Source organism: Rhea americana, unplaced genomic scaffold (genome assembly GCF_003343005.1).
Source record: "Rhea americana isolate MKP2758 unplaced genomic scaffold, rheAme1 scaffold_117, whole genome shotgun sequence".
Classification (NCBI taxonomy): Eukaryota; Metazoa; Chordata; class Aves; order Rheiformes; family Rheidae; genus Rhea; species Rhea americana.
Genome location: NW_028185228.1, coordinates 2,697,007 through 2,709,282, shown reverse-complemented (window position 1 = coordinate 2,709,282; position 12,276 = coordinate 2,697,007). Strand labels below are relative to the sequence as shown.

Below are 12,276 nucleotides of genomic sequence, written 5' to 3'. Positions count from 1 at the left end.
TGCAGAGAGGCCTCTTACAAGCTCTCTGCCAGCTGTAAATACACAAGTTCTTTACAGATGGACTACAGGTGGGATATGGAATGTACCTATCACAGATGCTTCCTCCATCTCTGCAATCCAGTGGAGAGACTGGGTGGTCAAATGAAAGGAACCTACTGTCAATATTGATTAGGTTTCAGGAAGCTGCTGCCCCAGACTGCAGTAAAGGTGTAGGTCTATACCTGAATCTTAGGTCTCCTGCAACAAAGGGATGAATGCTGAGTATTTTCAGCAGCATGACCTCCATAACAAATCAAGGCCTTTAGTAGAGGGAAAAGCTCTTTGTTTAAAAATGTCTTTGTAAAAATCACGATTGAAACATCTCCAGCGAACAATAAGCCAAAAACAAGGTGAAATAAAAATGGTATAAACTGTAGGGTTTTGAGTATTTTCTTGTCATAAAGGAGAGACATAAAAGATTCAAAGGAAGGCAGAAAAAAGGATAGCTATTTATTTTCCACAATGAGATTTAACAGTTTTAATCGCTTACAAATGTGTCTATTTTATTTTAGATACACATGAACAGCTACAATATTAGGCTTGAGAATATAAAAGACAGAAGCAGCAAGACTGGTAGGAGTGGGAGAACTGAGATGGTGTGCCATAATCAAATAAATGCAAGAGTTTAAAAAACAACACTGGTGTATTATGTAGTAATACAAAACTTTTGGAATCAGCAGGAGGAGATAATTTTTTTTTCTTTTTTTCTTTTTTCCTTTTTTTTCTATTTCTGTCTTCTATCTATATATCCCTAAAGAGAACAAAAATCTCTGGAAATAAATTGCAGATGGATGTTTACAATCTAATACATACTTAAATCATCTTAAGGTGAAGAGTGAATATGCCTATGTGTTAGAGAGAAATAAGTCATTTTGGAAAATTAAGAAATAGATATTTTATTTTGAAGCAGTCATTACTTGGTACATCTGCTAACTATACTCGCTGAAACTGCAGAAGAASATTGGTTAGGATGAATACTACAACTATTAAAAAACCCAGGACAACAGATACATTCTTTAGTTCTCATCTCATTTAGATTTGTAGAACATAGTTTTTGATGGACTACTGTAGAAAAAGCATTAGTTTTGTGTTAATGTCATCTAGGTACAATTGTACTGTAAAATGTTGTGTGTTGCTATAGTTGTTACCACACTTCAGAACTGGTGACACAGGGAAACTCTAGAAAGTCTGTTGATGGGTTTCATTAATTCAGCAGTCCTTAGGTGTTAGGAATCACTGTTTTTTCCTCCTGAATCTTGACTTTCCAGTGAGGCTTTGGATGATGATACTTCTCCATCCTCTGCTCTTTCATCTAAAAAAGACAGAATAGAATATATATATATATTCACACATTYTCTCATTTTTATTGCAGCCAAATATTTGAGTTTACTGTTTGGATTGGCTCTTTATTACCACACTGATAGGTGCTTTAGAAAGATTAAGCCAAAAGATAAAGAACTTGGGTTGGCATCTTACAAAAACAATTTCCTATTGGTGCTGATTTGCCTGCTCCTCGCACATACTAATCAATGTGCATTTGGTTGTAAGAATCGAATTGGAGGTAACTTTTTATTATTATTCTTTTTCTGGGTCATTTTCAAAGTCACTTCTGAGCATGGCTTTGTTTCAGGTAGATAACATTACAGCATGTGAAGATGCCAGTTATTATCTGACAGGCCTTCTTTGCTATAAAATGCCTTGCCTTAACAAGTTGAAGGTTTTTTTGCTCCTCTGATTTGGAAGTTCACTCTTCCATAGATTGGACTGGAATGTTTACAGGACTAGTAAGTGAAAGCACCCTGGCATGAGTGGTCCTCAGATAAATAGAGTTCCACTCTGTCACTTTTGATGCTCAAGTTCTCCCACTGAGAAATGAGAGCTTTGCCTTGTTTTTCTTACAAAGCCTAATTGTTTTCACACTATCTTCAAGTCCCATATGGCATTACCAGTGCTATCAAAACAGTTTGTGTACCCGAGTGTGACAGTCTGTGGCTTTTGGTGACAAGGAAGTTTGCTCAGTATATCCAGTTGTGCTGTCTTCCAGGTCTTACCCACCTTAATATTCATGCTCTAAGGGGTAGATTTTCAACACTTTTCCCCAGAGACTTGCCATAAAGTATCATGAACAGGCAAAAGAGTTATATATTTTGGTCTCTRCATACCATAGCAAATATATATCACTGCTCACAATTCATCAGATAAAGCTCTCAGCAATAACAGCTTTATGTTGCAAGCCTCCATAGAGGTTTGGAGCCTTCAGAGTCCTTTGAAACTGGTGGAAATTAAGAGCTGAGTTATTTGACAGCCTTCAAAATTAGGCAGCACTGCTCTTTTGGGGAAAGGGAGATAGAGCAATCTTCTCTCTTGGCTGGCTCTGTGTGGGGTTGGATGTCTAATACAAGTGGAGCCTTGCAGACAGGATAGAAGAAAACATAGTTTGTTAGAGGAAATGTAATTTCATACTTGATAGTACATATGGGTGCAAAAGGTGCCAAGCTGCTGAGTGTATCAAGATCTAGAAAGTTTTAGTCATTTAGAAAAATTCAGGCAACAATAGAATTTACCAGTAGAACAGCCCTGTGCAGTGGATTACCCAATGTGGGATGCCAGTATAACTTCTTTACTGCCAGACTTCCTACAGACTTCTCTGTAACCTTCCGATCACCACTGGTACCAGAAAATTGTTCAGTGTTGCTCCATTATGGCATCCCATAGGATCACATTTGGAAAGTCTCAGGCCTACAAAACTTAAGCATCAGCAGAGGCTGACAGGACACAGAAGATCTTAATTTTGGATTTAGGCTCTAAGATAAATAGCTGGTGCCAAAATCTCTCTGGTACCTCACAATGAGAACATTAATTTGGTATGACTTTTATAGTACACAGCAATTTATATCACACCACTAAAATCTGTGTATATTCATAAAGAATATATGCAAAGTCTCCTCTTTTATGCCAGACAAAAGATATTAGCACATCCTGTTCCTAGCCCTTCTTTAGTACAGTGACATCTCAACAAGAAAGGAAATGTATGATCCAATGAGCATTAGTTAAGTCTGAACCAAGATAGAGAGAATACTCCACATCACTTCCCACAACCTTAACTAAGTCTTTGAGAGTAGGAAAAAACAAGGGAGAAAGTTTCATTCTCCCTGCACTTTTCTCATTTATCCAACCTCTTTGGTCTGAGCTGGAAACAACTTTCCTTTTTTTTTTTTTTTTTTCCTAAAACAACTTATTGTTACAACCATGAACAGGCAAAACTGTTGCCTGTTAAAACCACAATATTTCACAAACTCTTTCTCAGGCACAGTATTTGAATCTCTAAACTTTCTTTCCATTTTGTTGAAGTCTTGGTTGCTGTCTCRTTGAAAATTTAACTTATAACAAAATGGGACTATGATCCTCATTTGATACTTGCGGAATTCACAATTCTCAAACAGAAAAAGCACCTGAGTAGTGCCCTATAGTCCCAGTTGGCTGACCTGTATCCTGTATTCACTTCCTATTATCACTACTGCGAATTGCTGATAACAGAAACTCCTCCTTCCAGATATGCTCTGGTACAGCTACATGTCAGTGACAAAAGCAAAGGATAATTCCATGCTCTTATTTGTTCTTCAAATCCAGTGCTGGTCTTTGTATTTGTAAAAAAAAAAAAAAAAAAAAAAANGTCCCAGTTGGCTGACCTGTATCCTGTATTCACTTCCTATTATCACTACTGCGAATTGCTGATAACAGAAACTCCTCCTTCCAGATATGCTCTGGCATAACTACATGGCATTGACAAATGCAAAGGATAATTCAAAGCTCTTATTTGTTCTTCAAATCCATTGCTGGTCTTTGTGTTTGTAACAAAAAAAAAAAAAAAAAAAAAAACAGTACATATTGCTAAAACTATTGTAGCTGTGTTTTATTTCTTCTGCATAATGCATTGAATGGGCACCAGGAACGGAGGGTTATTCTGTCTGGAAGGCTAAGTACATATTTAATGCTGTGTTGTAACATTTCTTTTAACAAGACTTCCACTCTTTCATGTTTATTTTTATCTAGGGGAGGGAAAGATTGAAGACAGAAATTTTCCATGCGTTGAAAACTATTTTGTTTTCAACTAAACTTTCCAGAGGCCAAAATGAAACAAACATGAAGAACTTATCAACAGCTGCTTTATCTGTTATGCTTTGTTTAACATGGTTATGTGCGTTCCCCTCAAGGTTCACTGCTTTAAACAATACAAAGGTTAGTTATATGTAATACAGCAATGAATATTTCAGTGGGTTGGAGTGGTTAATTTAAAAGCTTTACTTCCACAGTCCTTGACACTAATAACAATCTCAATTCCAGTCTACCTCCCCTTTTGGGAAGGGAAACAGTTCTCTCCTGCTGGAATCTGACCCTTGGTCATTGTGTACAAACTGTGCCATGTGAAAGAGCTATTTAGAAACTGAAAAACATAATATTTGAAATGAAAACATTAAATATAAGCGGTTCTCTATAATTTGGAATGGATTTTCAGTGTTCCAGTCACATGCACAAGAATGAGAAAATCGGTAGGGATATACTTTCCAAGTTCGTAGGGAGAATCTCTCCTCAAAGCCAAGACGTTTGAACTCAGCTTCACTGCATCTGCACTCAAAGGCTGAGCACTACCTTGCACGGACTCTGACACAGCACCTGTTGTCCTTCCCACCTGTTCTCCCAGATTCTCACTGTCCCCCTTACTACTGCTCTGCAGCCCCATACCTGAGCATATCTGACCTCCATATTGTCTTTCCCTTTTTCACTTTTTAACTCCCTCTGTCTCCCTTTCTTTCCTAAATCTTTGCCTTTTCTCTCTGCAACAATATTGTCTCCCTCCAGCACCTATTCCGATTCTTATTTTCCTCTCTTTCTTAGGTTCCAGCCAGCAGATGGTGASTCAGTCCCTTCTCACTCCCGGAAGGGAGAGAGGGCTGCCTGCCCTCTTCCAATAGCCAGCAGCCCTTTGATGGGCCTATGATGGCTGTGGGTTACAGAATCCCAGAGATATGAATATAAATGAAATGATGAAAGCAAGAACAGCTTGTAATCTAAGTAATATRTAATCCCTCCCAACATTTGTGGTTCCTTAGGAAGCTATACTCAATGTCCTGTAATTGCTTCAAGTAACTGATCTGCAACAGACTCATATATGAACAGAATATGCACCTTTGCAGCCTGGGGATCCCTCCTATAACCTACTTCCAGTCTGGATTCCTGGGTCATCTACTCTGCCTCCCCCTAYGCTGCTCTCACATGATYCCTAATGTCAGAAGTGGGAGGATCAGTTGCAGTGCATTTATCATAGCAGCAACAGTGATGGCATGAGAATAAAAAGTTATTTCTCAATCCGAACCTAAAGTGGAGGCAACACATATGAAGGTCAGTCTGTAACTCTCATTTCATAGGCATTAGAAACCAGATTTTCTTTTGATCCAGTTTGTTTGAGCAGTGGACAGAGTCATATCTAAAAATGCCCATGAAAGTGAAAAGAACTCAATGTAAAGCTAATGTAGATTAGACTTAGTTAATCATCACAGCACTTTATCTAACTAATGGAAAGACCTGGACAAGGTGAAGTATGACACTGCTCTCAGCTGGCAATGTTACACCTACCGCCGGTGTAAGTCAGAGCAGCCCCTAGGCAACTCTAATTTATATATCTGAGTTAAGATGACAGCTGTAATGAGATTAACAACGTAGCTTGCTGTCTTGTGCTAAGTAATCTTARTACAGAAGACTCTATTTAACAAGCTGCCCCGCAATGTAGCACTGCTGTCTCTTGTTCAGTGGAACTGGAATTCAGTTCCAGACACCTGTTCTGCAGCCTACTCAACAGTGAATCTGAGGGTGGAAATGGCAGACTTAGTCTGAGATAAAATTACCTGTCTCATTAAGACATACAAGTGATAGCTGCTTTGGAATGTTGAATTTAATCTAAATGGAAAAGAGAAATATTAGTATTGTCAACAAAACTGCTCAGTTGTGTAAGTCTTAAGGAGAAAGCAAAGGATGACTGCATAAAAACGTTTGGTTCATGAATGTGCAGACATTACCTTCTGCAACAGAGAGCTCTGCCAGTTTGTGCGGCAGGTCTGAAGTCCCAGCACCAGCAGGAGAGCCCAGAATATCTGGTAAGGCGTTCCGGCGGCCTGCCCTTCCTGATGCTGCAAAATCTGTGACCACAGGCTCCACATCAGTCATTGCTGACTTCTTTCCTCATAGCAACATCTGCACATAGAACAAACATAAAAAGAAAATAGCTGTAGTCTGGAATAAAACATGATGTGTTTCTTCAAGAGAGGTGCTAATCACCTGCTCCACAATGCAGTGGGTCCTTTATTACTAAATGTCACATGCTGCAATGCTGACTGTCAAAGCTTCGTCTCTGCTCCAGAAAAAGAAAAAAAGAATCTCTCTGCGTTTCATTATGTTTCCATCTGCACACCAGCACAAACACTGACTAGCACAATGAACTGCTCTCTGCCTACAAGAAACCTGTAAATAGAGTCAGCCACAGACCTTTCTACCAGCCACTTGTATGTCTTTTTCTGACCTGACCCTTCCTCTCTCATTTTAAGTGCTTGTGCTAGATAATCACTTGGATGAGAACTGAAACTCTATCTTATCATATGGTCTCTGAGAACCAACACTTTTTCTTTATTTGTTTAGGCTGAAACAATAGCCTTGCATGGTGGAGTAAATTATACAAAAAGGACATCTCAGATAACTACAAATAAAAATCTCCACAACACTTCTTTATCCTGAAAATAGCAGATTATTTTCTTTCTTTTGCTCTTACAGAAATAWCTTGTTGGCTTAGTTTAGCCTCATCTTGTGCATGTGACTTTTTTAATAAAAAATTAATAACAGAACCAACAATGCTGTGATCACTCAATGCCTGTTTCAAAGCCCATTGAACTGAATGGTAAGACTCCTGGAGACTAAAATGGGCTTTGGATCAGGCATAGATGTGTTTGCAGGATCACGCCCCAGGACACCAGCTGAAGTGAGAACACCTGAAGCAGGAGGAGGTAGTACTTAGCTACGTGAAGCTACATGGATAGTCTGTGAAAACTGTAATTRGTGACTGTATTATTAAGAATCACAAAAGACTGTCATAGAAGAATTATACATAATAATTTTTGATAGTTAACAGAGTCATTTCTAATAATTAGACATGAATTGCTTAATTAAAAAATATTTAATTGCCTTGCATGAGCATGGTTCTGTGTGCAAGATGGGAACCAGAGTGCTGCCTCTTCGTGTAAAAGTGGTCAGTGCTTTACAAAGGAAGRGACACAGACAGGGTTGGAAACTCATCTGATAGACTATCAGCTTTTGATTGACAAGTGGCCATATTTAGAATAAGATATGTTAAGGAAAGCCTCAATCATTCCAGTTTTCTTCATTTATGAAACAAAGTGTCATACAATCATCTTTATAAAATTCTTCCAAGGTACAGAAATATTAATGCTCTCATTTCATGGTTAGAAGACCTGAGGCAACTATAGGAATGTTCAGGAAGATTGGGGCAGAGCTTCAATTTGATGCTGACCTTGTGTTTCCATCAAAAAGAACATTCTTTTCTCCATCAAAGTTGCTTCCCACTTTCTCATTCCAGCTACCAAAACAAATATTCTTAAATCTTTTTTTATCTCTAAATGTATTGTAATAAAAGAAATGAATACCTCTTGACAAGAAACAAAAGCATGAATAAAATCTGCAAGTCTGAAGGATGACTTGAACATGTGAATAAAGTCCTTTCTTTAACTGAAGTCAATAACTGAAAGTTCTGACCTGGAGATTTAGCAGACATGCTAACATGAAAACAGTCAGGTCAAGTCAAAATGAACCTTTTCCACAAGCAGTAGAACTGTAAAAACTGTAAATGGACATTCCAGAAAACACTTCTGAAAAAATATACAAGCTAGGAGTATTGAAATTCTAGTTTAGACATAACATTATATTATATATTCATTAAAATGGGTGAGGTCAGCACTTGACAGGAAATACCAAAAGTAAGGAGAATGAATAAAAATTTACAGACCCTGTCTCATGGTTTTTTRTGGGTTTTTGTATTTATTATAGTCATTCTAAGTATAGTTCCCCACACGCACACAAGACCAAGTAAAAAGATTGTGAACTACTGAACAGMGTAGAAAATGCATAGGGTCTCTCTCTGCTTGGTGAAGCTATTAACATTTGTTTGCAGTGCTGAAATACCTGTGCTGTTGTAGTTCCTGTACTTCTGGAACTGACCAGAAGCAAACTGACCTTMGTATCACAACCCACCAAAAACTTTCTCAAATCTGTTTTGTGGACTTTTTTTTTTCTTCTTTGCTCTTCAGCAGAGATATCTCAGGCCTCAAAGGGAAAATCTGCCCTACAAACTACCTTTTTCTGTAGTACAGTTTTATCTCACTGACCTTGTGCATTTATTTTAAATCCCACCCTTTTCCTTTTAGCCCACGTCTTTCTTCCCTGATGTAATCTCCCTTCATTGCATAATATTAGGCAACTTTGGAAGACAATGAAGGACACAGTCTGACATGCTTTCATGTACTTGAATTTTGATTTATACATTTGATTAAAAATTTGTGTAGAGACAAATTTTGGAACATTTGTCAGACAGGAAATCAGCCTATCATTATCCATCAATCTGGTAACCACAAGTCAAATATACTATCTAAAAATAATAAAAGTACACCATCCTTTGTATATGTAGCAGTTACATTTTCATCTTTGTCTTTTCAGTACTACACTTATGGTATTTGAGGCTGAGGAGAGGACTAAGCTCAAAAGTTAAGTACTACTTGCTGAGCTAGCACACTTCTAATTTTTAAGGGGGAGGATATAGGATGTTCTCTATGAATRTTTGAAAGAAGAAGGCCTATTCAAGTAGGCTTAGAATTGACATTATAAATCAAAAACTTAAGTCCATTTTGACACTAATCCTCCCMAACATATGGCAGTCCATATTCAGAATAACTCATTACTTTACTATATATAAAACACATTTATTTCTTTAATGTAAGGRTTTTGTTCAATCTCATTCCAGTGCTCTCTTGCAATTGTATTTTCTAAGGCCTCCACCCAGGTTAGGATGTAGAGCTCCTCCACTCTTTGTTTGTTTTCTAGCTTTAATTTTTTTAAAAAACATTTCTGTCAGGAAATAGCTATCTTTTTGAGRCTGGCATCTTCTTACATGTTTTATGTCTAGCATTTGTCATGCTTCCTTACAGGCTAAATAATAATCACAGTGTGCATAGTATCTGTTTTCCCAGCTCCACTTTTCCTCCTGCTGGCAACATCTCCTTCAGCTTCACTGAACTGATTTCACGTAAGTGAAAGATAGTTACATCTTGCCAATGCCAGCATGCAGTTGCCTCTCTCGACTTCCCAAATTATTGTTGTCATTTTCCTCCCTCATCACTGCTCACCAGTCTGGTGATGGTATATAGTTCTAAAAGAGCAGTGACAGATTTCCCGAGCAGAAGATTCCCTGCTTCCCTGTCTCTTTTTATGTAGCAAAAAGGCAGCCCAAAGGCAAGAGAGGAGAGAGTAAGAAATGGGATCGAGCAGGGAAGCAGGCAGTTTGGAGAGGGTCAGCACCAGGAAGACAGAAAAGCTCTCCTACTGAAACAAGAGACCAATGACTTTGACTGGTGTGATAAATTATAAAAGGCATCCCAGATAATACTCTGTTGGTATTCCATGGGACCAGACTAGTTTTGTACCCCATTACTAAGCCATTACATGGTGCTAAATGATGTTGGGGAGTAGTAACTAATCTTTTCATACAACCACCTGAAAATGCTATTGGACCAAGGACAGCACAATAGACTATTTTGTTCAACAAGGGGAAAGGAAAGAGTTTGTGCAAAAATGAAAATTGATTAGTGTATCTACGTGACATTTAAAGAAGTGTCCTCAGACAAAACAGTGGCATGTAAACTACCATTTTTAACAGAGGTAGCAAATTTATTATTCTTTGTATCTTCTTTTGTCAACARCATAGCCACCTTGTCAGCCTCTTGGGGGAAAATGAGTCATAAAGCTGATGAAAATTTATTTAAAGTAAATGACAAAGGAAATGAACAAATAAGTTTTGTGAAACTAACATGATGGTTTTGTTGAGAATCAAGAAAAAAATGCTTCATGCTTCTCATTTGTAACTGATGCCACAATCCACATTAAATGTCAGTGCTGTCTCTCCCTTACCCAATCTGTTAGGAAGTAGATAAATCACCACTGTACATACTTGTGAAAGCTATTTTTTCTTCTGATCTTTTTACCATCTTATACAGAGACAAAATACTGCTGCTGTTCTGCTTGGAAGGACAAACTTTTCCTCAGGAAATGTCAAGAGGTTCCTGACACTGGTACTGCTTCCACCCCGCACAGAATACTGAAAGACCAAACACATCACTCTTTGCCACTCAAGACACTTCTGTCCTTTCAAAAAACTTCTTATAGGTCTTATGAATAGTCTCTATCTGCACTTACAAAGAAAGTTATACTTTTCAAACAGTTCCTTTTGAAGGCCCATTAGTAAGAACAAACTGGAAATCATGAGTATGTCTCACAAACATCTGAAAAAGCAGAACAGCAAAATAAGACTGTCCAGAGCCAGACTGATTGATTTTGTGTCCTGATGGTCTGTTACTGTATTGTCAATTTCATTAAAGCATGTTACTTTATTCAGAAATAACTTTATAATTTGTTTTCGTTCAAGCCCTTTTCCTCCAAAAGCCTACAGGTTCAAAAGAGTTTCCAAGTAAAAAATCAGAAAACTTATTGAGAGAGATGCTTCCCACAGTGCAACTGTGATGAAAACCACATCTCCTTGCAGTTGCCATGTTTTCACATCCTCTTATGCTGTAGCTACCTCCTGATAGTTTTGCTTCCTCTTCCTAAAGATGCCACTTAGAATTATAACATTCTCACTATATGAGTTAATGTAATCCTTATGCTTTCTTCTGAAGCAGTACTGGATCACTTRAAAGAGAAAAAGTCACACACATTCATGCTTTTAAGGACTGCATTCCAGCAATTACTATAATGACTAACAGTAAGCTGGGCACTTGCTCAACAATTTTTGTGAAAAATTGCTGTTATGTGGTTTTACACATTAATAAAATTTATAACATACTCATAAGCCTGGTGCTGGGAATCACAAAGAAGTAWATGCAAGTGGTCTTTACCATCTCTGTAATCAAATACAGGAGTTTTGGCTGTGTTCAGCACTTAGTATAAGGGACCACACATTTCATAATTGCCAAGCAGAAGCAATACAGCTAACAAAAATAAAAAGAGAAGTACTCATGAAAAAAAAAAATAACTTTTTTTTTAATACATTACTAAAGTTGAACACAAGATCCTTCTACTTTTTCATGCCAGAAAGATCACTTGGCGTTCCAACAGCTCTRGAGATGGCCTCTCCACTGTAAGTTCTCTCAGCAATTCATGAGTTGTTTTCCCATATAGTGAAACTAAATTATATCCTGTCTCAGTGAATCTACAATGCAGAAGCATGTCTGATTCCTTCCATACCTTCTGTCTCAGTCTGGGATGTTACAGYACATATAACATGTGATATTTAAAAGTTTGGTATGTTGTAGGACAGGTTTTCATTTTTGTTTCTTCCCAGTGTATGCAGCTAGAAAGACATCTGTTTTATTTGGTTCTTCTGCTTGGATAAATGACCCACTTTACCTTTTACATCAGACAATATCCTGAGGTGCAAAAATGACTTTCATACACAATTTTCAGTACTTTTGATCACTTAGTCCCATGACCTAGTGGTCAGTTTGGGATACCATGACTACATCATTCCTCTATTCCCTGCTTTGGAGATCTCAGAATCATTAAATCAAGTCCAAGATCTTGATCATGTTGCCCAGGTGCTAAATAGTTTGAGGCACAGGAAGTTTGGCAAAGCTGTAGGATAAAACCAGGAAGGTACCATTTTGGCTCCTTGGTACAATAGAATTTCTAGCTAAATCTTGTCCTTTCTTCTTTAAGAGTGGTCCAAGAATAAGAATAAATTTTGTTCAGTATTAATGACCATCACAAACATCGCCATCTTTTGCTTCAAATGTATATATGTATTTTTTTAATTTTCTCCTTTTTACAATATCTGGAAAACATGTGTGCACTTTCACATACATTGCAGGCCGAAAGACTGGTGATAACTAGTATGCCACATGAGCATTA

At 37.6% G+C, this 12,276-nt stretch overlaps 1 protein-coding gene across 3 annotated transcripts in view; it reads right to left on the bottom strand.

Moving 5' to 3' along the window:
- Positions 1-464: 464 nt before the first annotated feature.
- The window catches only part of PKIB (cAMP-dependent protein kinase inhibitor beta), a 61,185-nt gene continuing 49,373 nt past the window's right edge, over positions 465-12,276 (bottom strand). For all 3 annotated transcript variants that reach the window (XM_085318403.1, XM_085318414.1, XM_085318408.1), the window contains exons 2-3: positions 6,114-6,288; positions 465-1,351 (exon numbers count right to left, since the gene is read on the bottom strand). In XM_085318403.1, the coding sequence (XP_085174529.1) occupies positions 1,266-1,351; positions 6,114-6,261 (234 nt within the window). In that variant the 5' untranslated portion in view covers positions 6,262-6,288 and the 3' untranslated portion in view covers positions 465-1,265. The remainder of the gene's footprint in view (positions 1,352-6,113; positions 6,289-12,276) is intronic.